The sequence below is a fragment of the Erythrolamprus reginae genome, chromosome 5 (genome assembly GCF_031021105.1).
Source record: "Erythrolamprus reginae isolate rEryReg1 chromosome 5, rEryReg1.hap1, whole genome shotgun sequence".
Lineage (NCBI taxonomy): Eukaryota > Metazoa > Chordata > Lepidosauria > Squamata > Dipsadidae > Erythrolamprus > Erythrolamprus reginae.
This window is the reverse complement of record NC_091954.1, coordinates 8,747,271-8,774,091: the sequence shown is the minus strand read 5'-3', so window position 1 is coordinate 8,774,091 and position 26,821 is coordinate 8,747,271. Positions and strand designations below refer to the sequence as shown.

At 44.3% G+C, this 26,821-nt stretch overlaps 1 protein-coding gene across 1 annotated transcript in view; it reads right to left on the bottom strand.

The window, feature by feature from the left end:
- Positions 1-351: 351 nt before the first annotated feature.
- The window catches only part of GLUD1 (glutamate dehydrogenase 1), a 65,608-nt gene continuing 39,138 nt past the window's right edge, over positions 352-26,821 (bottom strand). Inside the window, 8 exon segments of the mRNA XM_070752043.1 lie at positions 352-1,715; positions 6,266-6,328; positions 11,087-11,178; positions 12,925-13,048; positions 18,607-18,687; positions 18,819-18,956; positions 22,695-22,832; positions 23,762-23,941. Coding sequence (XP_070608144.1) covers positions 1,596-1,715; positions 6,266-6,328; positions 11,087-11,178; positions 12,925-13,048; positions 18,607-18,687; positions 18,819-18,956; positions 22,695-22,832; positions 23,762-23,941 — 936 coding nt within the window. The 3' untranslated portion in view covers positions 352-1,595.

Here is a 26,821-nt window from a genome sequence, read left to right as displayed (position 1 = left end):
CTTCTCCCCTTTTCCGGCCCTGTTTCCTCCCAGGAGATTCCTAGAGAAGCCCCACGGAGGCTTCTCCCTGCCTTTTCTGGTTAGTTTTGGAGGCTCGGGCTTATAAGTGGAAAATGGTTCTTGAGAAGAGGCAAAAAAAACCCTTGAACACCCGTTTCTTATCTAGAAAAGTTTGCAAGTAAAGGCGTTTTTTAGGTAGAGGTACCACTGTATGTTTATATGTGTATAATTTCTGGCAACGACTGAAAAATTCAGGGCCTGCATCAACAAGGAACGGAATTTGAGCCTTTTCACAATCAGATCCAAGCCCGTCTCCATTGACTCGGCGTAGAAAACACACGGACCAGAGTATGTTTCAAAATGTCAACTTTTAATAATTGCTTTTGTTGCCATGTTATGTCATGAGTTATATAAGGGAGCTAAGGGGAGCATGAATTTCCAGGAGGGGCTGGGGTGCATTTTAAAAAACATCTCAACTGATTAGATAAATACACCTGGCACTTCATAGAATTCATCTGGACCATGTCAAGACCCTCAAGTTAGCTACGGGAAACAACCCAATCCTGATTCGAGGCCCCCTGCCATCTCTAACCAATCTTTCCAGATTCAAAATTTCCAGATGTAGGGAGTGAAAATCATGTCAACGTGCCTGTCAATCTTCTTCGTATCGATAATTTTTCTACGTTTTAATTGTTCAAACAGGCCAACGTTAATGCTAAAAGCGCTTCGGAAACTAAAGTACAAGAAGAATAAAAATTTTTTCAAGTGCATGTTATCCTTTGAAGAAAAAACAACATACAGAAGCTAAGTGGATGGATATGTAGTGACCGGAAGCCGTTCTCCCATGGTTATCTGGGCATCAACGATGCTTTGCTCAGCTTATAAAAAGAATCGATTCTCGTAACTCCTCTTTTTATACCCGACTGGGCAGTGCTTAAATCAAGGGGAGGCTAAGTACATGATTTAGAGGCAGGCCTGTAGCAGGAGCAAAGGTTTTTTTCTTTTAAAAAAAGGAAGAAACAACACAACAGTTGCTTAAAGGGAACAAGGCTCTCCTGTAACTGTAAAAAAACGGGCGGAAATAAATCTAGGTTATTTCCTAAAGGTCACCCATTCAGTCTTCAAAACAGATCCAATAGTTTTTAACTCAAAAGTGTCTAAATTATTAAGTGTAGCATTGCCTGAAGCCAAAGTGCTTGAATAGTTAATATTTCTTTCAGCGTTATACATTTGTCAGAAGCGATGCTAAGTTTGCTTATTGGGGTCAGGCTTCTGTACAAGAAAAAAAGGGAACAAGTTTTAACTACTCAAGATGAAACCTACAAAAAAAAACAAACCCTTAGGCGGTGAAAAGGAGCCGGTTATCTGTAGTCTCTCTCGACTCGGAACCCTAAATCCATTGGATGACCCCCCCCTCCATCCCCGTCCCCCAATATTATGTTATAAAAAGGACTAGCTTGAATGGAAGCTAACTGAGAATCGTATCCACTACGGCTAAGTGAGAAAGGGTTTTTTTGTCTCGTAACTTCTTCTTTTTCCTTTCCCCCGGACGGGACTTAGAACAAGGAACGTCAGGAGGAGACGGGACGAGACGTTTATGTGAAGGTCAAGCCGGCTTCGTTGTATACTTTGAAGACTTTCTCAATCGCATTGACGTAGGCGGCTGTTCTCAGGTCCAAACCGAGGTTGTACTTCATGGCGGTACGCATGATTTGCTACGGGAAATTAAAAAAACGGAAGAGTTAGGGATCGCCAGAGACGTTGGCTATGCTTTCTTTTCTTAAAGAAAAAAAAATATGCATGGGAAACCAATGAGCAGTCACAAACATTTTGCCTTCTTATTTATTTTTCTGAAAGGCTTGTTGGTTACCTGCATGCTTGTATATAGGGGACATAGGGGAAGGTTTGGTAGGGAAGGTTTGCCTATTTGCTGATGACTCTAAAGTGTGCAATAGGGTTGATATTCCTGGAGGCGTCTGTAATATGGTAAATGATTTAGCTTCACTAGACAATTGGTCAAAGCAATGGAAACTGCAGTTTAATGTTTCCAAATGTAAAATAATGCACTTGGGGAAAAGGAATCCTCAATCTGAGTATTGTATTGGCAGTTCTGTGTTAGCAAATACTTCAGAAGAAAAGGATTTAGGGGTAGTGATTTCTGACAGTCTCAAAATGGGTGAACAGTGCAGTCAGGCGGTAGGGAAAGCAAGTAGGATGCTTGGCTGCATAGCTAGAGGTATAACAAGCAGGAAGAGGGAGATTATGATCCCGCTATATAGAATGCTGGTGAGACCACATTTGGAATACTGCGTTCAGTTCTGGAGACCTCACCTACAAAAAGATATTGACAAAATTGAACAGGTCCAAAGACGGGCTACAAGAATGGTGGAAGGTCTTAAGCATAAAACGTATCAGGAAAGACTTCATGAACTCAATCTGTATAGTCTGGAGGACAGAAGGAAAAGGGGGGACATGATCGAAACATTTAAATATGTTAAAGGGTTAAATAAGGTTCAGGAGGGAAGTATTTTTAATAGGAAAGTGAACACAAGAACAAGGGGACACAATCTGAAGTTAGTTGGGGGAAAGATCAAAAGCAACATGAGAAAATATTATTTTACTGAAAGAGTAGTAGATGCTTAGAACAAACTTCCAGTAGACGTGGTAGATAAATCCACAGTAACTGAATTTAAACATGCCTGGGATAAACATATATCCATCCTAAGATAAAATACAGAAAATAGTATAAGGGCAGACTAGATGGACCATGAGGTCTTTTTCTGCAGTCAGATTTCTATGTTTCTATGTATATCAAAGCTGGGAAAAACGAGGCTCCTGGGCAGGTTAATTGCTGGAGACTAGCTGCTAACAGCTTTAACCCTGATGCTCTGCTCGGGTTTGTGAAGCCCGTTTTCGAACTTTGAGACCCTGTAAAAAAATTTCCCTGCATATCTGAAACTTGAAATTTCATGACTTTGGATCATTTCAGGGTTTCTCTCTATGAGATTTTTTGGGGGTGGGTGGGTGGGGCTTAGTTCATGCTGAAAAAAAAAAGTCACAAAATTTCTGTTCCTGGATCACTCTGACCCGGACCGAAAACTCTTCATTTTAGGTGCTTATCATTGGTCAATTTGAAACCTTTTTTTCGCTTGGAAAATAGTCTGAACATTTCTGCACACAGTGATATGAAAATTGAACTGATAAAAATAATTCTTATTGGTTTATTTTGCTCATAAAAGGCGCCTCCCCCATTTTTGTGAACCTTTTTTCAATGTATAGATAGTTTAGCCTGCAAAATGTGTTCAATTTTACTACAGTTGGTGTGGGATTGGTAGTTTGAACATTTCTGAACATAAGAAAAATATAAATGAACTGAAAAAAATGATGCTTATTGTACAGTGTTATCGAACAGGGCACCAGGGTTAAACACTAGTTCAGAAAGTAGAAGCTGAGGAATACCTAGTGCAGTGATGGCGAAGCTTTTTCCCCTCGGTTGCCAAAAGCTGTGCCATGCGTGGGTTCCCACACCCATAATTCAATGCCCCCCATGCGCCCCACCCAGGGTGTCCAGGGGGAAAGCATTTTGAAATTCCCTGACGTTTCCCTGTAACGTTCGATCTAGTTAAGGTGCAATCGTAGATGACATCATAACAAACGGCTAAGCCATGGAGAAATATCGGTAGCTCAGGAAGCAAATTGTTGCCACACTTATGCTCATTTTTGCTTGACTCGCGATTCGTGGTTTTTTTTAAACATGATTTCCCCGTGAGTTTTAAACATTTTAATACAGTTTATATTAACCCAGTGACTGTGGTGCACCGTGTTGCTGTAAAGCAAACAATTAGGGGTCTGTAGAGTGGGTCTGGGTGTTTAGGTCAGGCCAGAGTCTGGGTCTTTACAGTATTGGGTAGAACTGAGTTAATTATAGTTAGTTTAGTTATAGTTAGTTATAGTTTATTAGATTTGTATGCCACCCTTCTCCGAAGACTTGGGGCGGCTCACGGCATAACAGTAATACAATACATTACAAATCTAATAATAATAAAAAAAATAATTATATTAGTCCGGCCCTCTAAAACCATCCCAATTTCTCATGCAGCCCCATGGCAAAATTAATTGCCCACCCCTGCTTTAGAGGCTTTCCTAGAGTCTGGGGAGGGTGAAAACATCCCCTCTGTCCCACGGAGGGCCTCTGGAGGCCAAAAATGCCCTCCCAGAGACTCAGCATGCGCCGAGAATCAGCTGGTCAATGTGCACATGCGTGCCAGAGCTGAGACAGGGCAGATATGGCTCTGTGTGCCACCTGTGGCACGTCTGCCCTGGGTTCGCCATCACAGATCTAGAGGGTTACCCGTTATGCTACTGTTCAAAGATCTACCCCAGGGGTCTGCAACTCACAGCTCTGGAGCTGCATGTGGCTCTTTCCTTCTTCTGCTCCATCTCCCTGTCGCTCAAAATATGTGTCCCAACCGCTAATGTTATGACACCCGCTGGCACACCATTTATTGAGCTTTTCGACACATTTTGGGGGGGAGGGGGGAGGTTATAATGTAAAACTCTGTAGCAGTTCATTAATCTCATAAATGCAACATACTATAGGTTTTTTTGTACATAGAATAAAGGTAAACAAAACAATATACATGCAGTGGTATCTTCATTTTAGCTGTCAAAAGGGTTTTTTTTTCTGTGGGAAATGGGTCCCAATGTTTCGCTCCTTTGAGTGTTTAAGGTTGCTGACCTCTGATTTACCCATTCCATATTATTATCATCATCATCATCATCATCATCATCATCATCATCATCAATACAATAATAATTGTATTGATAATAAGCAGGGGGTTGGATTAGAACTGTGTTTCCCAACCTTGGCAACTTGGAGATATTTGGACTTCAACTCCCAGAATCCCCCAGCCAGCATTTGCCAAGGTTGGGAAACACTGCACTAGAAGACTTCCAAGGTCCCTTCCAACTCTGTTGTTGTTATTATCAACAATACAACACAGCAAACGAGATCACTGTGCTGGATTTCGTATTTCATCACCAGTCGGGCGCTTCCCAAGCACCTAGGACTGTGTGATGTAGCGGCGAATTATGTTTGCCGATCCCAGTAAAGTGGCCTTTTGCAATTGACAGATGGAGATTTTGTCAATTCCGATGGTTTTCAAATGTCCGCTGAGATCCCTTGGCAGTGCGCCCAGCGTGCCAAGGACCACTGGGACCACTTTCACTGGCTTATGCCAGTCTTTGTTGTTGTTGTTATTATCACAATATCACAAGTCGAACACTTCCCAAGCGTCTAGGACTGTGTGATGTATTTTCGTATAATGCACGCAGATCCAAGTACAAGACAGGAACCAAGAGAAACCGCCATTTTCCTCTGGCTACGCCGACACTTTGAACAAAGCAAATTGCACATATGCTTATACTGAGCTCTGTCCTTTCCATAAACCTCTTCCTGGCCCGTTGCCTCAAGCCCTCTTCCCCATCGTGTTCCTAGAGATTTGACCTTCTCATCCCTAAATGTAGAAAGCCTGATTGCTAATAAAAACATTAAAAATCATGGCTACTTAGTACAGGAGTACATGTGTGTTAGGGATTGACATTGTAAACTGCATATTGTAAACTGTACCAAACTTGTACTTAAAGGGTTAATGTGCACTTAAAGGGTTAACTTGTACTTGAAGAGTTAATCTTCAAGGCTGTTTCGTCACTTCCTCATTGAGGCTATAAAAGCTCATTATTTTGCTCGGTCATTTCCTTTTCACTTTGCCTGAGAGAAGGGGAGTTCTGTATAAGCTTCGTGCTTGTATAAGCTTTGTGCTTTTATCTATATTGTATTTTAGCTTCGTGCTTTTATCTATATTGTATTTTAGTTTCATGCTTGTTATCTATATTGTGTTTTGCTTTGTGCTAATCTTGTAATTGCTCAGTGCATATTATTCTGTATTTGCTTCGTGCTTATTCTGGATTGTTTATATTTTGTTTATATGTAAATAATACTTATTTAACTAACTCTGTGTATTGGCTTTATCACACATCCACACTCTGTTGAAATTCTCTGCTTGGTGTTGTCGAAGGTGTCATAGCCTAGCTAACTGAGACAAGCCAACAGCTACCCTCTGCTTTTCACTGCTAATCTTTCCACCCTAGTGGCAAGCAAAATAAGGCAGAAAGATCGGATGACATAGGACTAGACCAATGACTTCGACCTCTCAGATGACCATCAATAGTAGCATTTAATGTTTCATAGTTGCGCAATACGTACCCGTGCGGATCGCTCCATGGTGTAAGCCAAGCCCGAATGCACAATGTCCTTTTCAGAGGCACCCTGTGTGGAAAAGAACAACCATCACCACTTTGAAGTCACCAACAGGAAGCTAGTATTGTGGTTCACTCACGTCCTGCACAAATAATCATGGACTCTGAGGACACAAAGACTGTGGAGGCACAGCACATGCGTCCTGTGTTTCTGGCACCTGAGATGGACAGTGAAGATGATGAGGGGGTCAGGGACAGAACAGCCAGGACCTGCTGCACTTGCTGGGTCAGGAGAAGAGGAGGAATCTTTTCCGGATTCCCGGGTACGCAGGGCATTTAGGAGACATGAATGGTTGGCGAAGAGGAGAGTCACTCAGTAGTGCTGTGGGTTATAGGTCATGCCCTCAGCGTATTTAAGAATGAGCAGAGCCACACCTCATTGCAGAGAACAATGCACTTCATTTTGGCTTTTAGTTTCGTGATCTTCTGTCTTGTGTTTGAAAACATTCTTGGCTTTCAGAAAAACTGCACTTGGGGAAAAGGAATCCTCAATCTGAGTATTGTATTGGCAGTTCTGTGTTAGCAAAAACTTCAGAAGAGAAGGATTTAGGGGCAGTGATTTCTGACAGTCTCAAAATGGGTGAGCAGTGTGGTCGGGCATTAGGAAAAGCAAGTAGGATGCTTGGCTGCATAGCTAGAGGTATAACAAGCAGGAAGAGGGAGATTGTGATCCCCTTATATAGAGCGCTGGTGAGACCACATTTGGAATACTGTGTTCAGTTCTGAAGACCTCACCTACAAAAAGATATTGACAAAATTGAACGGGTCCAAAGACGGGCTACAAGAATGGTGGAAGGTCTTGAGCATAAAAGGTATCAGGAAAAACTTAATGAACTCAATCTGTATAGTCTGGAGGACAGAAGGAAAAGGGGGGACATGATCGAAACATTTAAATATGTCAACGTGTTAAATAAGGTTCAGGAGGGAAGTGTTTTTAATAGGAAAGTGAACCCAAGAACAAGGGGACACAATCTGAAGTTAGTTGGGGGAAAGATCAAAGGCAACCTGAGAAAATATTATTTTACTGAAAGAGTAGCAGATCCTTGGAACAAACTTCCAGCAGACGTGGTTGGTAAATCCACAGTAACTGAATTTAAACATGCCTGGGATAAACATATATCAATTGTAAGATAAAATACAGGAAATACTATAAGGGCAGACTAGATGGACCATGAGGTCTTTTTCTGCCTTCAGTCTTCTATGTTTCTAAGATTATACCCATGCATCTCTACTTTTGACTATTTACAGCTGGGTAATTATATTTGTGCTTATCTCTTTCTGGGACTCTTGCCATCTGATAATTCTCTCCCCGCTCATTACAGCAAAGACATTTAAAGACTTTTTCTTTATTCGAAAGACTTTCCTTGTAAATACACTGCTCAAAAAAAATAAAGGTAACACTCAGAGAATACATCCTAGAACAGTATAAGAAGCAACGCACCTTTTCTTTCTTTCTTCTAAAAATGAAATAAAATAAAATAAAAGAAGCAGCGATAGAAAGCGCTCAGGCGGTAATAGTCCTAGGCTGGAAGGATGCGACAAAATAGACAATACAAAATTGGTATCGGTACAGGGTGGATCATATTCAGTTTGAGATTATGGATAAGAGGATGAATTCGGCCAATTAAACTTAATCTGCGGGAACTGATGGGACAAGGTAAGAGGACAGTAGAATTTGAGACCAAGGTATAAAGAATAAATTAGAACTACAGTGATACCTTGTCTTACAAACTTGGTTCCGGGATGAGGTTCTTAAGGTGAAAAGTTTGTAAGACGAAACAATGTTTCCCATAGGAATCAATGGAAAAGTGATTAATGCGTGCAAGCCCAAAATTCACCCCTTTTGCCAGCCGAAGTGCCCGATTTTGCGCTGCTGGGATTCCCCTGTGGCTCCCCTCCATGGGAAACCCCACCTCTGGACCTCTGTGTTTTTGCAATGCTGAGATTTCACTGAGGCTTCCCTCGCTGGGAAGCCCCACCATCGGACTTCCGTTGCCAGCGAAGCGCCTGTTTTTGCGCTGCTGGGATTCCCCTGCAGCATCACAAAAACACAGAAGTCCAGAGGTGGGCGTTTCCCTGGAGGGGAGCCTCAGGGAAATCCCAGAAGCGCAAAAATGGGTGCTTCGCTGGCAACGGAAGTCCGGAGGTGGGGTATCCCAGTGGCGGCGGTGGGTTTGTAAGGTGAAAATAGTTTGTAAGAAGCAAAAAAATCTTAAACCCCGGGTTTGTATCTCGAAAAGTTTGTATGACGAGGCGTTTGTAAGACGAGGTATCACTGCACTTTATAATCTTTAAATATATATACAGTGATCCCCCGCTCGTTGCGAGGGTTCCGTTCCAGGACCCCCCGCAACGAGCGGGTTTTCGCGAAGTAGCGCTGCGGAAGTAAAAACACCATCTGCGCATGTGCAGATGGTGTTTTTAACTTCCGCAGCGCTAGCGAGGAGCCGAAGATTGGGGGCGGCGCGGCTGTTTTAAAACGTCGCCGCCGGCATGGGGGGCTTCCTAGCAGCCCCCCAAACCCGGGTTGGGGGTCCGGGGGGTGCTGGCAAGCCCCCCATGCCGGCGGCGATGTTTTAAAACAGCCGCGCCGCCCCCAATCTTCGGCTCCTCGCTAGCGGGCTTTCGAGATGAGTCCTGAAGCGAATTCGCTTCAGGACTCAGCTCGAAAGCGGCGAGAGCTAGCGCCCAGCCCCGTGACATTCGCTTTCCTGCCGCCCGCAGCCAAGTGATCCTGGGCTCCTTCGCAACCTCGGAGAGCTTCCTGGGCATGAAAGCTCACGAAAACCAGGAAGCTCTCTGAAGTTGCGAAGGAGCCCACGATCACTCGGCTGCAGGCGGGAGGAAGGCGAATGCCACGGGGCTGGGCTCGGTTCCGTCTTCGGCTCCCCTCCTACCAGCCCCGCCGCGGAAGGCTCCATTCTGTTCCCTGAATGGAGACCTCCGGCCGCTCAATCGGGCCGGCAGGGAACAGAATGGAGCCTTCCGCGGCGGGGCTGGGGGAGCCGAGCCCAGCCCCGTGACATTCGCTTTCCTGCCACCCGCAGCCGAGTGATCCTGGGCTCCTTCGCAACCTCGGAGAGCTTCCTGGGCATGAAAGCTCACGAAAACCAGGAAGCTCTCTGAGGTTGCGAAGGAGCCCACGATCACTCGGCTGCAGGCGGGAGGAAGGCGAATGCCACGGGGCTGGGCTCGGTTCCGTCCTCGGCTCCCCTCCTACCAGCCCCGCCGCGGAAGGCTCCATTCTGTTCCCTGAATGGAGACCTCCGGCCGCTCAATCGGGCCGGCAGGGAACAGAATGGAGCGTTCCGCGGCGGGGCTGGGGGAGCCGAGCCCAGCCCCGTGACATTCGCTTTCCTGCCACCCGCAGCCGAGTGATCCTGGGCTCCTTCGCAACCTCGGAGAGCTTCCTGGGCATGAAAGCTCACGAAAACCAGGAAGCTCTCTGAGGTTGCGAAGGAGCCCACGATCACTCGGCTGCAGGCGGGAGGAAGGCGAATGCCACGGGGCTGGGCTCGGTTATCCCCTCGGCTCCCCTCCTACCAGCCCCGCCGCGGAAGGCTCCATTCTGTTCCCTGAATCACTTTGAATCCAGCAGCTTCTGCTGGATACGGGCGGTGGGTGGGACGAGTGGTGAGGAAGCCAGGGGCTGTGGCAGCTCGCCCCCCCCATCGCCCGTATCCAACAGAAGCGGCGGGATTCAAAGTGCTGGGGTGGGGGGGGGGTGTCCCGACAGCCCCCCACCCCAGCACTTTGAATCCAGCAGCTTCTGCTGGATACGGGCGGTGGGTGGGACGAGCGGTGCGGAAGCCAGGGGTGTGGCAGCTCGCCCCCCCATCGCCCGTATCCAGCAGAAGCGGCGGGATTCAAAGGGATTCAAGGCTAACTTCTGCGCTTGGCTTGAGGACTCAGCTGGGAAGCGGCACGGGTGTTTTAAAAGGTCTCCGCCGGCATGGGGGGCTTCCTACCACCCCCCCGAACCCCCAACCCGGGTGTGGCCGGGCGAGCAGCGAGCAAATGGCGGGTGGCCGGGCGAACGGCGGGCGAACGGCGGGCGAGCGGGTGCTGGGGGGGGGGCTTCTCGCCCTCCCGCCAGCAAGAGGGGGAAGACCCAGGGAAGCCGCCCAGCAGCTGATCTGCCCGGCGGGGAACACCATCTACGCATGCGTGGCCATAGGAAAAGGGCGTGCATGCGCAGATGGTGTTTTTACTTCCGGGTTGAAAAATCGCGATGTAGCCCGTTCGCAATGGTCGGGGACGCAATAACCGGGGGATCACTGTATTGCTCGTAAGTTAAAATGGTGTATAGAAAATATGCCCCCATTTTGGTGGAAGGGTATGAATGTTGTGGGCACTTTGAGCATTGAGCAAATTGTTATGTGTTATGTGAATGTTTTACTGTTATTATAAAAATCAATAAAAGAATTATATATATATATAAAAAGAAGCAATGCACCTTTGCATTGGGTGTGGTTGTTGTGTGGTTAGTCTTGTGGGTGGATTGGTTTACTGTAGCATGGTTTGTAGCTGTAAATAAATTACTTTCTATAAATAGGATAGCAGAGATTCTATTTTTGATACATCAAAGAGTAAAACTTCTTCAACGAGTTCCTGCTGAATTGTCTTCATTCTTTATCGGCTTCAATTCCTGAGTTCCTGGGTCACACATTCCTGTGCCTAGTTCAGTAACTTCCGAACGCAACTCAGACAAGGGTCTTATTTTTGGTACAAATGATTAAGGAAATAAAATTTTTCGAGAGCTACTTACAGATATTCTATCCTGGAATTCTGCAGTAGGCACCACCGGAATACTTCCCCCATGTTTCCCAAACTTTCTTTCCAAACTCTCCTGTACTGACACTAAAAGAAATAAAACAGCCAGTTAACACTCCTAGCCAAGATGCTCAAAAGGTAGTTCTCCTCCGAGTAGAATCAACTTCCTTTTTTAATGTACAGTGGTACCTCGAGATAAGAGTTTAATTCGTTCCGGACCTGGGCTCTTAAGTCGAGCAGCTCTTATCTCGAACGACTTTTCCCCATAGGAATTAATGTAAATAATTTTAATTGGTTCCAGCCCTCAAAAAACTCACAAAGTTAGTCTAAATTATGAAGAAAGACATGTTTTTAATGAAGAAATGTACATGTACATATAAATGAATAATGAAGTTTCTTTCACTTAACTTGTAAACTTTCTTAAACTTTTAAATTTACATATGTTCAACTTCTCTGCCACCCAATCCTGTAGGACAGAGGTCCCCAACCCTTTTTGCACCAGGGACCGGCTTTAAGCGATCAAGAGAGGAATGGGTGAATGAATGGACGGAGGGTGGGAAGGAAGGAAGGAAAGAGGGAAGGGACAGGAACAGAGGAAGGAAGCAAGGAAACTTATGAAAGGGGAGAGTAAGAGAGGAATGAGTGAAGGGAGGGAGGGAGGGAAGAAGGTGGGAAGGAGAAAGAAAAGAAGAAATAGAGGAAGGGAAGGTAAAAGAGAGAAAGAAAAAGAGCAAGAAAGAAAGAAAGCAAGAAAGAAAGAAAGAAAGAAAGAAAGAAAGAAAGAAAGAAAGAAAGAAAGAAAGAAGGGGGAAGGGACAGGAACAGAGGAAGGAAGCAAGGAAACTTATGAAAGGGGAGAGTAAGAGAGGAATGAGTGAAGGGAGGGAGGGAGGGAAGAAGGTGGGAAGGAGAAAGAAAAGAAGAAATAGAGGAAGGGAAGGTAAAAGAGAGAAAGAAAAAGAGCAAGAAAGAAAGCTGCAAGCACCCCCCCGAGCCCCCCAGGCCGGCTGCAACCTTTTAAAACACGCGCGCCGCTTCGCAGCTGTCTCCTGAAGCCGAACGCGGAAGTTAGCGTTTGGCTTCAGGAGACAGCTCCTTGGCGCTTGTATCTCGAATTTGGGCTTGTAAGTAGAACAAAAATATCTCTCCCCTCCCAGCTCTTATCTCGAGTTGCTCTTAAGTAGAGCAGCTCTTATGTCGGGGTTCCACTGTACAGTGTTCCCTCGATTTTCGCGGGTTCGAACTTTGTGAAAAGTCTATACCACGGTTTTTCAAAAATATTAATTAAAAAAATACTTCGTGGTTCCCCCCCCCATACCACGGTTTTTCCCGCCCGATGATGTCACGCGTCATCGCCAAACTTTCATCCACCTTTAATAAATATTTTTTTAAATAAACTTTAATAAATAAACATGGTGAGTAAATGGTTGCTAAGGGAATGGGAGATTGCAATTTAGGGGTTTAAAGTGTTAAGGGAAGGCTTGTGATACTGTCCATAGCCAGAAATAGTGCATTTACTTCCGCATCTCTACCTCGCGGAAATTCAACTTTCACGGGCAGTCTTGGAACGCATCCCCCGTGGAAATTGAGGGAACACTGTATTACCAAAATAGATCTACTTCCACGTAAAGGGGGCAGGGGAGGGGATTCCTCTTAGAGGTCCATTAATCTGCCAATGCCCTGCCAAAACCCCAGCAGTATATAGTTCCCAGCCAAAACCTGCTAAAAACATCGGCCAAGTTATGCCCCTGTAAGCGGATCAAGGAGCCCAGCCCATGCCCATCGGTGGTGGGCGAAGGCTGGTCAAGGAAGGACAGAACCCATGAAACGTACTTAGTAGATGGTAGTTTGAGTCCCTTTCGTACTTGAAGGTCAAGCGGCCGTAGCTGACGTGGTTCAGATTCTTCAACCATTCAAAATAAGATACAGTCACACCACCAGCATTTAAATAAAGGTCCTGGGGAAAAGAACAAGTGAAGAAATGAAAAAGAAGCAGACAAGCCAAGCCACCTTCGGATAGGTTAGTAATGATCTAGACCAGTGATGGTGAACCTATGGCATGGGGGCCATTGGTGGCACGCGGAGCCCTATCTGCTGAACGTGAGCCGTTCCTCCTAGCTCATCTCCTGCGTGCATGTATGTGTTGGCCAGCTGATTTTTGGCTCGCCCAGAGGCTCTGAGAGGGTGTTTTTGGCTTCCAGAGAGCCTCTGGGAGGATGGAGAAGAGAGATTTACTCTCCCCCAGCTCCAGGGAAGTCTTTGGAACCTGGGGAGGGCAAAACACGAGCCTACAGGTTGTTTGTGGCCTCCAGAGGTCCTCCGGGGGTGGGAGGAGCGGGGGAAGCTGTTTTCACCCTCCCTAGGCATTGAATTATGATCTAGGCTGAACAGGCAAAACATTACTAAGGTGTACTGTACGTCTGATATGAAATGGGATATGGGAGATGACCAGGCTTAGCCCAAAGGAGGGGTCAAACGCGTTGTCAATCTCAAGTCCCTTGGTGCCCGTGAGAGATTGAAGTCCAGCCCACCTATCTCCTATCTATCGTCAGTTTGTTTTGGCTGTTAGTAGTTCAGATTCTTGTAGAGATCCTCACGTTGAAATAAACCTATATATTCGCCTGGATTGCTGATTTTGGAGTCATCGACTTAAAAGGGAAATTATGACTACAATTACCATATTTTTTGGAGTATAAAAGAGGGTGAAAATTTGGGTGCGTCTTTTACATGTAGCCCTGCCATGCCTCTCAAACGGAGGCTTCAGGGGCTGAAACCATCCTGTGAAACCTCCATTTCAGAAGCTTTTCCCTGGCTGGAAAAAAGGCTCTGAAACGGAGATTTCACTGGCTGGAAAAAAAGCCTCTGAAATGGAGATTTCACTGGCTGGAAAAAAGGCTCTGAAATGGAGATTTCACTGGCTGGAAAAAAGGCTCTGAAATGGAGATTTCACTGGCTGGAAAAAAGGCTCTGAAACGGAGATTTCACTGGCAGGAAAAAGGGCTCTGAAGTGGAGATTTCACTGGCTGGAAAAAAGGCTCTGAAACGGAGATTTCACTGGCTGGAAAAAAGGCTCTGAAGTGGAGATTTCACTGGCTGGAAAAAAGGCTCTGAAACGGAGATTTCACTGGCTGGAAAAAAGGCTCTGAAACGGAGATTTCACTGGCTGGAAAAAAAGCCTCTGAAATGGAGATTTCACTGGCTGGAAAAAAGGCTCTGAAATGGAGATTTCACTGGCTGGAAAAAAGGCTCTGAAATGGAGATTTCACTGGCTGGAAAAAAGGCTCTGAAACGGAGATTTCACTGGCAGGAAAAAGGGCTCTGAAGTGGAGATTTCACTGGCTGGAAAAAAGGCTCTGAAACGGAGATTTCACTGGCTGGAAAAAAGGCTCTGAAGTGGAGATTTCACTGGCTGGAAAAAAGGCTCTGAAACGGAGATTTCACTGGCTGGAAAAAAGGCTCTGAAACGGAGATTTCACTGGCTGGAAAAAAGGCTCTGAAACGGAGATTTCACTGGCTGGAAAAAAAGCCTCTGAAACGGAGATTTCACTGGCTGGAAAAAAGGCTCTGAAACGGAGATTTCACTGGCTGGAAAAAAGGCTCTGAAACGGAGATTTCACTGGCTGGAAAAAAGGCTCTGAAACGGAGATTTCACTGGCTGGAAAAAAGGCTCTGAAGTGGAGATTTCACTGGCTGGAAAAAAGGCTCTGAAACGGAGATTTCACTGGCTGGAAAAAAGGCTCTGAAACGGAGATTTCACTGGCTGGAAAAAAGGCTCTGAAATGGAGATTTCACTGGCTGGAAAAAAAGCCTCTGAAATGGAGATTTCACTGGCTGGAAAAAAGGCTCTGAAATGGAGATTTCACTGGCTGGATAAGGCTCTGAAACGGAGATTTCACTGGCTGGAAAAAAGGCTCTGAAACGGAGATTTCACTGGCTGGAAAAAAGCCTCTGAAATGGAGATTTCACTGGCTGGAAAAAAGGCTCTGAAACGGAGATTTCACTGGGTGGAAAAAAGGCTCTGAAATGGAGATTTCACTGGCTGGAAAAAAGGCTCTGAAATGGAGATTTCACTGGCTGGAAAAAAAGCCTCTGAAACGGAGATTTCACTGGTTGGAAAAAAGCCTCTGAAATGGAGATTTCACTGGATGGAAAAAAGCCTCTGAAACGGAGATTTCACTGGATGGAAAAAAGGCTCTGAAATGGAGATTTCACTGGATGGAAAAAAGGCTCTGAAATGGAGATTTCACTGGCTGGGAAAAAGGCTCTGAAACGGAGATTTCACTGGCTGGAAAAAAGGCTCTGAAACGGAGATTTCACTGGCTAGAAAAAAGGCTCTGAAACGGAGATTTCACTGGCTGGAAAAAAGGCTCTGAAACAGAGATTTCACTGGCTGGAAAAAAGACTCTGAAATGGAGATTTCACAGGCTGAATAAAAATCTCTGAAACAGAGTTTTCCCAGGCTAAAAACGAAAGGCACCATATAATAACCAATGAATCTGTTGCGAAAGTTCACCTCCTGGAATCCACTCCCCAATCAGCTTAATTCTTACTTTCCTCCCCAAAAACTAAGGTACGTCATACTCCGGTGTGTCATATAGTCCAAAAAATATGGTAAACACTTAGTAACAGGTATATCAAATTTATGTTTGGCTCCAGGTGAGATCAAAGAGCTAAATGAAGAGCAAAGAATTCAAAGGAAAAAAATTCATTGTTGATAGAATCTCAGGCTTGTCTATGTGACTGTGTTTGATGTTTATTTTTATACTTCTTTCATTGTATGCCACGCAATCACTTCTTGTGAGATGGGTGGCCGCACTTATTTGATACACGAGTAAGTAAATAAAACTCAAGACACTGAGAAAAAGGGCTAAGGAGGCATCACTCTGCAAAGAGTAGCAGACAGGAATAAGTAACTGACGTGGCATCCTGTTCAACAACCCAAGAACCAGTTTTTACTCCCACCCAATTGGCTGGATTAATAACTTGCCTGCAATTCCTGGCTCTGAGCCAGCATTCAGGATGTAGTTCTCAACAACCAGGAAGTCTCTCAGAAACAGTTTCCTTCACTTCGTTCAATAGCTCAAAGTCTCCTAAGGTTGAAGAGCCTTCCATCAACTAACTTAGCCAACTAACCCTAATCGCTTCTTGGAAACGCGGGGATGGAATTGTCAGGAAACAAGATGAAGGTTTGGTCCCATCCGCTACCAGAGTAGCTGAGGAATTTTGGGTGGGAGTCAACCAAGCAAGAGCCAAAGGTCCTATCTCTGCTTTATGGGGGTTGACGATTGTTGTGATTGGGCTTGGGCCAGCCGTTGCTCCCACAGATGGGAGAGACATGGCACAAAGTGAATGTGAAATCCTGGCTGACAGCCAGGAAGATGTGGCAGACAGCCAGGAGGACGAGGCCACTGGGACACAGGATTCAGCAGACAGCCCAGGGGATTTGGCCTGCAGTCCCTCAGACAGTCTTTCCTCCCTGAGTTCTTCTGCAGATCAATATACTGATCTACGTAGCTGCAGAGCTATGCAGAGAAGGGATCGCTTTAAGGAGTATTACAAATCATTATAGGAGCACCTGGGCTGGGTGTGGTTCCCTTAATGAGGGCTAAAGGGATAAAAGGGGAACAAAGGCCAAGGCAAACTGTGGCTGTTTATCTGTGTTGTTTTGTGGTTCCTGCTTCGAAGTTTCTGGGCCGTTGGAGTTTTCAACCCAGCTTTTTCAGACAAGTGGGAGGTGAAAACTCTGGGACTTGCTGTTTGCTCCAAAGATTCAAAAGGACTCCTGAAACATCTTTGCTCATTCCAGGTTGTCTTTGTTTGTTTTTCCCTGTGTTTTTTGTATGCGGCTGAAGTAAGCCTTGCATTGTATGGTATGCTTGTGTGTGTGTATGTTAGTATAGGGTTTTTTAAAACTTTTCATATTTTAATTAATTGGATTGTGTATTGGATTGTTTTTTCACTTGTTGTGAGCCGCCCCGAGTCTTCGGAGAGGGGCGGCATACAAATCCAAATAATAAATAAATAAATAATAAATAAATTGTTTTCGGACATTAAGAACTGTTTTTTGAGTAAGCTATTTTTGTTTATCTAATACAAGTTTGCTGATTAGCAGAGCACGTGTGTGTTTCTTTTCCTTGGACTATTACGCATTGCCGAGCCAGTCAGGCAGAACAACGATGGCTGAGGAAGACTCATTCCTGCTTCCAAACTAAACCATGGGCAAAGAGGAAGAGTGGGGCAAGTTCAACAGAAGTTTCTTCTTTGTAGACCAAGATCAAAAACTTGCTAGGCATGCAAGGGTCTCCTACGTTAGCAACTTTACGACTTGTGGACTTCAACTCCAGGAATTCTGGGAGTTGGAGGTCCACAAGTCGTAATGTTGCCAACATAGGAGATCCCTCTGCTAGGGGTAGGACAGGGTTCACCTATATTCATTTTTGGGGGGGGGCATCCAACCCAGACCTCCCCGGCTCCTAGGAGCACTCTGCAGGCCTTCCAAACCGTCTGCGAACCTTATTTTTTGCAAAAACAGACCCAGTTTTGTGAGGCCTGCAGAGTGCTCCATTTTCCCACAAAAACGGGGGGCGATTTGCCTCCTCCCAGCCCCAGGAGCACTCTGCAAGCCTCCCAAACCATCTGCACACCTAATTTTTAGCAAAAAATGGGATGTGGGAGGCCAAAAATGGCTGTATTTGATGTCCAGGGGGAAAGCATTTTGAAATGCCCTGATATTTCCCCGTAACTTGCGATCTAGTTAAGGCGCGGTCATAGATGACATCATACCAAATGGTTAAGCCGTGGAGAAATATCGGTAGCTGAGGAAGCAAGTTGTTGCCAGTTATGCTCATTTTTGTTTGACTCTGCCAGGCAGAACGATCCAGGTTTTTTTAGCATGATTTTCCCCTGACTTTTAAACATTTTAATAGAGTTTTGTTTCCCCCCCTGATTTATTCTGTTTTCCCCCTCACAAATTTCCTGATATTCCCCAAACCGCCGATTTCCCTGATAATTCCCTGATTTCCCCGTTTTCCAGGTTTGCTGGACACTCTGGTGTATAAGGCACACTTACATTTCCACCCTCTTTTTTTGCGGAGGGCGGGAGGTGTGTCTTATACTCTGAAAAATATAGTCTTTGCCTGTTACATTCCTGAAAACAGATTAAAATCCAATTCTGTTTATTGAAGAAAAGTCCTGTCAAATGGTTATGTTTCAAAAAATACATATCGGAAGTTATCTCCATCAGTCAACTTAACACTGTCGTCTGGCATGGGGGAATTGAGATATACCTTCCCCCTAGGCCTATACAATTTATGCATGGTATGTTTGTGTGTATGTTTGGTTTTTTAATAAGGGCCTTTAGTAATTTAAATATTAGGTTTGTTTTATGCTGTTTCTTGTTATTGTTGTTAGCCGCCCCGAGTCTACGGAGAGGGGCGGCATTCAAATAAAATAAAATAAAATCAATAAATAAATAATTTTTCACCCCAAGACAACAACTATCAAAAAGAACCTTACAGGAATGACCATGATGTTGCGTTCCAAGAATATCTTGTCAGCTTCAGGGGTCGTGGGTCCATTCGCTCCTTCAGCAATGATCTGGAAAAGAACATCAAAGCATCCACTGTTAAGACCAGGGAATCTTTTAACGGAGGAAGCGAGAGGAGATGGTGGAGAACAAAGTCTCAGCTGGAGGAACTGAGAAAGCTCAGATGACCCGTCCATCTTACTTTCGCTCTGACGCTGTGGGCGTTGGCTTTCGTCAACTGCTTTTCGCTGGCTGCTGGGATGAGGATGTCACAATCGGCTTCAAGAATGTGGCAGTCAAGAGCCTGGGCTTTTGGATAGGTGAGAATGGATCCATGTTGCTGTTGAGAGAAGGATGGGGATTAACCGATAAGGTCTCTACAAGCTCAGCAATAATTACAAAAATATTAGACTGGGCAGAAATGAACAAATCAACTTTTGAATTGCAAGATAAAGGGGAAACAGAATTTTGTAAAATTTGGGGGAAATGGTACAATGGGTTAGAACAGTGATTTTCAACCTTTTTTGAGCCGCGGCACATTTTTTACATTTACAAAACCATGGGGCACATTGAGGGGGGGGGGGCAGCTAAAAAAAGTTTGGACAAAAAAATTATCTCTCTTCCTCCCTTTCGCTCTATTTCTCTCTCCCTCTTTCTCTCCCTCCTTTTTTCTCTCTCCATCTCTCTTTCTTTCTTCCTTCTCTCCTCTTTTTTGCTCTCTTTCTCCCTCCCTATCTCCCTCTATGTCTTTCTCTCTCCCACCTTCCCTCCCTCTCTTTCTTTCTCTCTTGCTCTTTCTTTCTCTCTTTCTCTCTCTCTTGTTTTCTTTCTCTGAGCTTCGCAGCACACCTGACCATGTCTCGCGGCACACTAGTGTGCCACGGCACACTGGTTGAAAAACACTGGGTTAGAACACAAAAAATTAGGTAAAACAATCAGTGAGAAATGCAAAGTACAAGAAAGGTAGATAGATTTTAATAGATAATCAAAGAAGATGAAAATAGCATTAGAACAAAACTAAAGAAATACTTTTAGATAAATAAGGAATGAACAGTACAGCAATATAGAAGGTATAAGGGTACGCGATACTACAACGAATATAAACATTAATCATCTTATGTTTTATATGTTGATGTTATGTGGACTTTGGTGTATGTCTGACTTGTATATATATATATTTGTATATACATGTTATTTTTAAAAACTGTTCAATAAAACTCATTTAAAAAAATAGAAAGGAAAAGAAAGAATGATGGGAATTATGACGCTTTAGTGTCTTAACCAGGGTCTCCAAACATGTCAACTTTAAAGACTTGTGAATTTCAACTCCCAGAATTCTTGGAGAATCTGAATAATAATAATAATAATAATAATAATAATAATAATAATAATAATAATAATAAATTATTATTATTAATAATAATAATAATTAATTGTTATTATAATTATTATGTGAGCATAAGTGTACTAGTGTGCCTTCTATCCCCTGTCCAATTGTCTCACCTATATTTTATATATCTTTTCTTCCATTCATATATCCTTTCCTCTATTCTTCATTGAGGTATTCTATTCTCATATCTTTTCTTCTATCCTTTCCCTAATATTTACTACTACATGTTTTATTCTCTTTCACTTTCAATTTGTATTGGACAAAATAAATAAATAAAATAAATAAATAAAAAGAAATCCATAAGTCTTAAAGTTGCCAAGTTTGAAGACTTCTTAATAGAACAGAATTACAAAATTGGAAGGGACCTTGGAAGTCTTCTAGTCCAACTTCCAACTTAAGCAGGAAACCTTATACCAGTGATGGTGAACCTATGGTCCGGGTGCCAAAGGTGGCACGCGGAGCCATATCTGCTGGCACACAAGCCGTTGCTCTAGTTCAGCTCCAACGTACAGTGGTACCTCAAGATACGAACCCCTCGTCTTACGAACAACTCAAGATACGAACCCGGGGTTCAGAAAACAATTGCCTCTTCTTACGAACTTTTTTCGTGTTACGAACGCCAAACCCGAACTTCCGGGTTTGGCGTTCGGAGGCTGCTGGGAAGTCGCGCGGCTGTTTTAAAAGGTGACAGCGGGGCCGGGGGGCTTCCCAGCAGCCTCCGAACGCCGAACGCGGAAGTTCGGGTTTGGCGTTCGGAGGCTGCTGGAAAGCCCCCCAGCCCGGCTGTCACCTTTTAAAACAGCCGCGCGGCTTTCCAGCAGCCTCCGAACGCCAAACCCGGAAGTTCGGGTTTGGCGTTCGGCTTCGGGAGACGGCTGGGAAGCCGCGCGGCTGTTTTAAAAGGTCACAGCTGGGCGGCAGCGTTTTTTTTTGCGGGGTTTTTATTTGGTTGCACGGATTAATTGACTTTACATTGTTTCCTATGGGAAACAATGTTTCGTCTTACGAACCTTTCGTCTTACGAACTTCCCCCTGGAACCAATTAGGTTCGTAAGACGAGGTATGACTGTACATGTGTGTGCCATCCAATTGATTTCTGGTTCACACAAAGGCTCTGGGAGGGCATTTTTGGCTTCCAGGCAGCCTCCGGGGCAGGGGGGGGCGATGGGGAGGGCGTTGAGCCGCTCCGAGTCTCCAGAGAGGGACGGCATACAAATCGAATAAATCTAATCTAATCTAATCTTTACGCTCCCCCTGGCTCCAGGGAAGCCTTTGGGAAAGGTAAAACACCAGAAGTTGGGAAACAGGTCTTTTCCAGCCACCAGAGGGCCTCTGGGGGTGGGGGAAATTGTTTCCACCCTCCCCAGGCATTGAATTATAGTTGTATGCGCTATAGCGCATGCACACACTCTCTCAACACCCAAGGGAAAAAAAGGATTGCCAACACTGCCCTATATCATTTCAAACAAATGTCTGTCCAATCTCTTCTCGAAAGCCTCCATTGATGGCGCACCCACAACATCTGAAGGCAAGCTGTTCCAATGGTTAATTCTTTTCACTAACAGGACATTTCTGGGTTGGTTCTCTCCTTGATTAGTTTTTATTAGTTCAGAACAAGAAGTTTCTGCCTTTAGGTGCTTTGAAGAATAGGTTGGCCCCATCTTCTTTGTGGTGGACTCTCTAACATTGGAACATTCCTAACATGTCCCCTAGTCCAGTGTTTTTCAACCAGTGTGCCATGGCACACTAGTGTGCCGCGAGACATGGTCAGCTGTGCCGCGAAGGTCAGAGAGAAAGAAAGCAAGAAAGAGAGATAGCAAGAGAGAAAGAAAGCAAGAGAGAGAGAGAAAGAAAGAGAAAGAGCGAGAGAGAGAGAGAGAGAGAAAGAGAACAAGAGAGAGGGAAAGAAAGCAAGAGAGAGAGAGAGAAAAAGAGAAAGAGAGCAAGAGAGAGAAAGAAAGTAAGAGAGCGAGAGAAAGAGAAGGAAGGAGAGAGAGAGAAAGAGAGGGAGAGAACGTGGGAGAGAGAAAGACATAGAGGGAGGGAGAGAGAAAGAGAGCAAAAAAGAGGAAGGAAGGAAGAGAAAGAAAGGGATGGAGAGAGAAAGAGGAAGGAAGGGAGAGAAAGAGGGAGGGAGAAAGAAATAGAGTGAAGGGGAGGAAGAGAGAGAGAGAGAGAGAAATTTTTTGTCCAAAGTTTTTTAGCCGTTCTCTCCCCCCCCCCCCCCCCCGGCTCAATGTGCCCCAGGGTTTTGTAAATGTAAAAAATGTGCCGCGGCTCAAAAAAGGTTGAAAATCACTGCCCTAGTCCTTTCTCTTCATTAGACTATCTTCATACCTCAAACACACCACTATTTTTTTCCCCTCCAAAGGAAGATTTTCTATTTTGCTTAGCTTCCCCGTTTTTGTGTGTGTGCTCCTCCTCCTTAGTCAACATTCCACTTGTGGGTTTCATCCTCTTTTGACATTTTCTAAAGACCTAAAGCTTGACTGACTCAACCAAGCAAATCTGAAAAGTTCTTTCCAATCTGAAGCCTTGGTGTTGTTTATTTATTTATTTATTATTTAGATTTGTATGCCGCCCCTCTCCGAGGACTCTTAAAGGCTTCTAACAAACTAACAGAATGACTGCTCAGCCTCATAGCCAGTGAAACAGGACAATAAACAATGCAAAAACCATTTTGCATACCAGTTTATAATCTTCCAGCTCCTTTGGGTCAAGTCCATCAGGATTCCAGATAGCACCGTCTTTCTCTCCAATAGCTACACATTTTGCTCCATAGCGGTGAAGGTATCTCATAGAATGCAAACCTACGTTGCCAAATCCCTAATTTTTTAAAAAAAGTGAAAATAAGTTTTTAATTAGCCTCCCACAAACCTCTATTTTTCTTGAAGCATAGAAACATAGAAGACTCATGGTCCATCTAGTCTGCCCTTATACTATTTTCTGTATTTTATCTTAGGATGGATATATGATTATCCCAGGCGTGTTTAAATTCAGTTACTGTGGATTGACCAACCACGTCTGCTGGAAGTTTGTTCCAAGGATCTACTGCTCTTTCAGTAAAATAATATTTTCTCATGTTGCTTTTGATCTTTCCCCCAACTAACTTGAGATTGTGTCCCGTTGTTCTTGTGCTCACTTTCCTATTAAAAACACTTCCCTCCTGGACCTTATTTAACCCTTTAACATATTTAAATGTTTCGATCATGTCCCCCCTTTCCCTTCTGTCCTCCAGACTATACAGATTGAATCCATTAAGTCTTTCCTGATAGGTTTTATGCTTAAGACCTTCCACCATTCTTGTAGCCCGTCTTTGGACCCGTTCAATTTTGTCAATATCTTTTTGTAGGTGAGGTCTCCAGAACTGAACACAGTATTCCAAATGTGGTCTCACCAGCGCTCTATATAGCGGGATCACGATCTCCCTATATCAACATTTCCACCCTCTTGGGGGGGGGGGGAAGGGTGCATTTTATACTCCGAAAAATATGGTATATTTCTGATTTAAAGCTTGAGTGCCTCACGTGTATGAATAACTGAGCCGAACACCTGATATAGTGATTTCCCTGCGTGAAGAATTAAGGAGGTCAATGCCTTATCTCAAGGCAAACTGAGTCTTCAGGCGGAGGTCTTCTAACTTGATAACTTTAAGACTTGTCTCTTTAAAAGTCGTAAAGATGCCAAGTTTGGGGACCCCTCTCTTAAGTCTTCATTGCTCCCTTTCCAACCCATATGACTTGCAAATCTGGTACCTGGATGGCAAAAGTTTTATCTCCGAAACCTGGAGTCATTCCCAAGAGGCTCATGTACGACGCTTCATTGATGAAGTTCTCAATCCCGTGAAAGACGCCACGCCCCGTGGCAGAGATGCGGCCGTGGATGCCACCCTGGCTGATGGGCTTCCCTGTCACACAGGCATGGGCATTGATGTCCTGCAAAAGAAAGGAAGACGTTCAGGATTGAATGGGCTGGGCCAGCGGTCCCTGTTGTAATCATAGGTTTATGGGCACTGAAATTTGGGAATAAGATATTGCTGGAGAGTGATGTTTTAAGCCTAATTATGTGCTGAATAAAACCTTAATTCTTCCTCTATGGAAAGGCAGCAAAGTCCAGGCTGAGTAAGCAAGCTGCAGACCATGTATGGACTTGGTATGCAATATGAAGAAAAACCTATAGCTAACTTCCATATAAGGAAATATACGGTATGCATTACTGACATTCCTTTGCAAACACACAATCTAGGAAAAAGGCAAAGAATGTAGCTTCCATTAATTACCTATAGGGAAGCCACAAGAGAAGTTTGCCTTATATGGTGCTGGCTTAATGTATGTGGCGTTCGCGAATTGGTTATTCTGTACCACATGTCAGAGAAGTAAAACACAATAAAAAGGAGAGGTCTTGATTCATTCAAGGTCGCCTCATCGAGAAAACTTTCTCTGTCGCTTCATTCTGATGTGGCAATCATGCCATGCTGTGCCTCCCTAGAGGGCGACCCACTGAAGGAGGGCTGCATGCTTTCAGGTCCCCAAACTACGGCCCGCGGGCCGCATGTGGCCCGCTGGGGCCATTTATCCGGTCCGTGGGTGAGTGACAACACAGTGTTCCATCTAATTTTCTATGAATAAAATGTGGTATTTTCTTAGTAACTAATACCAATCATCAAAAAAGTTGCAAAAGTTTTTTTTCTAATTTTACATTCATTTTCTTTTAATTAAATTCCCTCCTTAATGTTCCTTCAGAAAGTACACAATTATATTTCTAACTTATTAACCATTATGCCAAAGTGCTTCCTTCTTTCTTTATACATTTTTCTATAAGCCAAGAAAACCTACAATCAGATGTTAACAAACGAAATGAAAAACAAAACATAAACATATATGAATTTCAGACTTCTCCCCCCACCTCTAAATAGTACATTCCCATTTTGTTTTTTACTTTAAAATAAGGTATGTGCAGTGTGCATAGGGATTTGTTCATAGATGTTTTTTATTTATTTATTTATTTATTTATTGGATCTGTATGCCGCCCCTCTCCGGAGACTTCGGGGCGGCTAACAGCAACAATAAAAAACAGTGTACAATAGTAGTCTGATGTTAGAAACAATTAAAAACCCATTAATATAAAAAACCAAACATACATACATACCATGCATAGAATTGTAAAGGCCTAGGGGGAAAGAATATCTCAGTTCCCCCATGCCTGACGGCAGAGGTGGGTTTTAAGCAGCTTACGAAAGGCAAGGAGGGTGGGGGCAATTCTAATCTTTGGGGGGAGTTGGTTCCAGAGGGCCAGGGCCGCCACAGAGAAGGCTCTTCCCCTGGGTCCCGCCAGGCGACATTCTTTAGTTGACGGTACCCGGAGAAGACCCACTCTGTAGGACCTAACTGGTCGCTGGGATTCGTGCAGCAGAATCCGGCCCTCCAACAGTCTGAGGGATAGTGAACTGGTCCCCTGTGTAAAAAGTTTGGTGACCCCTGGGCTGGGCAGATGTTCTCAAAACTTCTACTGTCAGGTCTGCCAAGCCCGATTATACCAAGACCATCATACCTGTACCCGTGAAAATCTACGAAAACATTTATTTATGGAAAAGGACGCCGCAGTGGCGCTGCAAGCAAAAGGAGGTGGGGAATCCCATGATGGGATTCCGGGGGCCGAGCTTTGACGACACGGAGACTTCTTCCTGGCGAGTGGCTTTATTTCCAGAAGTGTTCGGGTTTGGCGAACTTACCCGAACTCCGCCGCCAAGTTCGGGTAAGTTCGCCAAACCCGAACTTCGTTGAGTTCGCCCAACACTACTCATGACCCAACTTTACACACTAAGTCACAAATACCAAACCGTATTCCAATTTAGGAGTTTGTGGGTTCACACATTGTGTTGCGCACGTCTTCATCCTGACTGCCACAAATGCAGAAAGATGTAATTTTACCAATGTTCTCTGAATTCCAGAGATGAACCAGATGGACCGAAATTAGGAATCTATCATACAAACAGCCAGCTGCAAACTTTCTCTCCCCCTCCTCCCCTCCTTCAAGTAATGGATCACAGCAGGGCAGTTAGAAAGAAAATAGAAACATCTCGGCTCTACAGTACAAAGACCTAAATCGCTTCTTAATGAGGAACAGCGCAGTTGCTCAAATTCCTTCTCAAGGAGGCTTGCTAAAAGGAGTCCTTGAGAACTGTGCTTCGAAAGAACTTTTTTCCTATTTTGGCAGCTGCCAAAATGATTGACACAGGGCGTCCCAAATTTATCTCATATTGTATTTGTTTGATTTTTTTTTTTTTTGCTCTTCTTTTGTTTAGATTTGATGGGAATGCTTTCAAAATGTAACATGTTCTTTCCTTCTTCGCTTGCTTTGAGTTTTAAAACATCTTTTTTAAAAAAAGTCTGTTTAGATTTCTGTAATCTGGTATCCAATTTTATCCAGTTTTAAAACATCTGACTCACTGCTTCCAGTTATTATTTTCTTTGGCTGATGAGTCAGAATAATACAAAATGAAGTTCTCGTTTGTAGAAAGTGCATAGTTCTCACATTATGCAGGGTAAAACACTGTGGGGTGTTCTGCTCAGCCGTGTTGAGCCTTGCAATTTGAGATTTAACCAAAGAAAAGAGATTGCAGGGCCTAAATTTTTATCCATGTGGACTAGAAGCCTCTGTAACCCATTCAGGTTCTGGCATGCTACATTTTGATGGCAATTCATCTGTTTCTGTGCCAATCTTCATTTATTTAGCACCTTGGAATAGCCCTCATCCCCTCGAGGCTCGACTACTGTAATGCTCTCTACATGGGGCTACCTTTGAAAAGTGTTCGG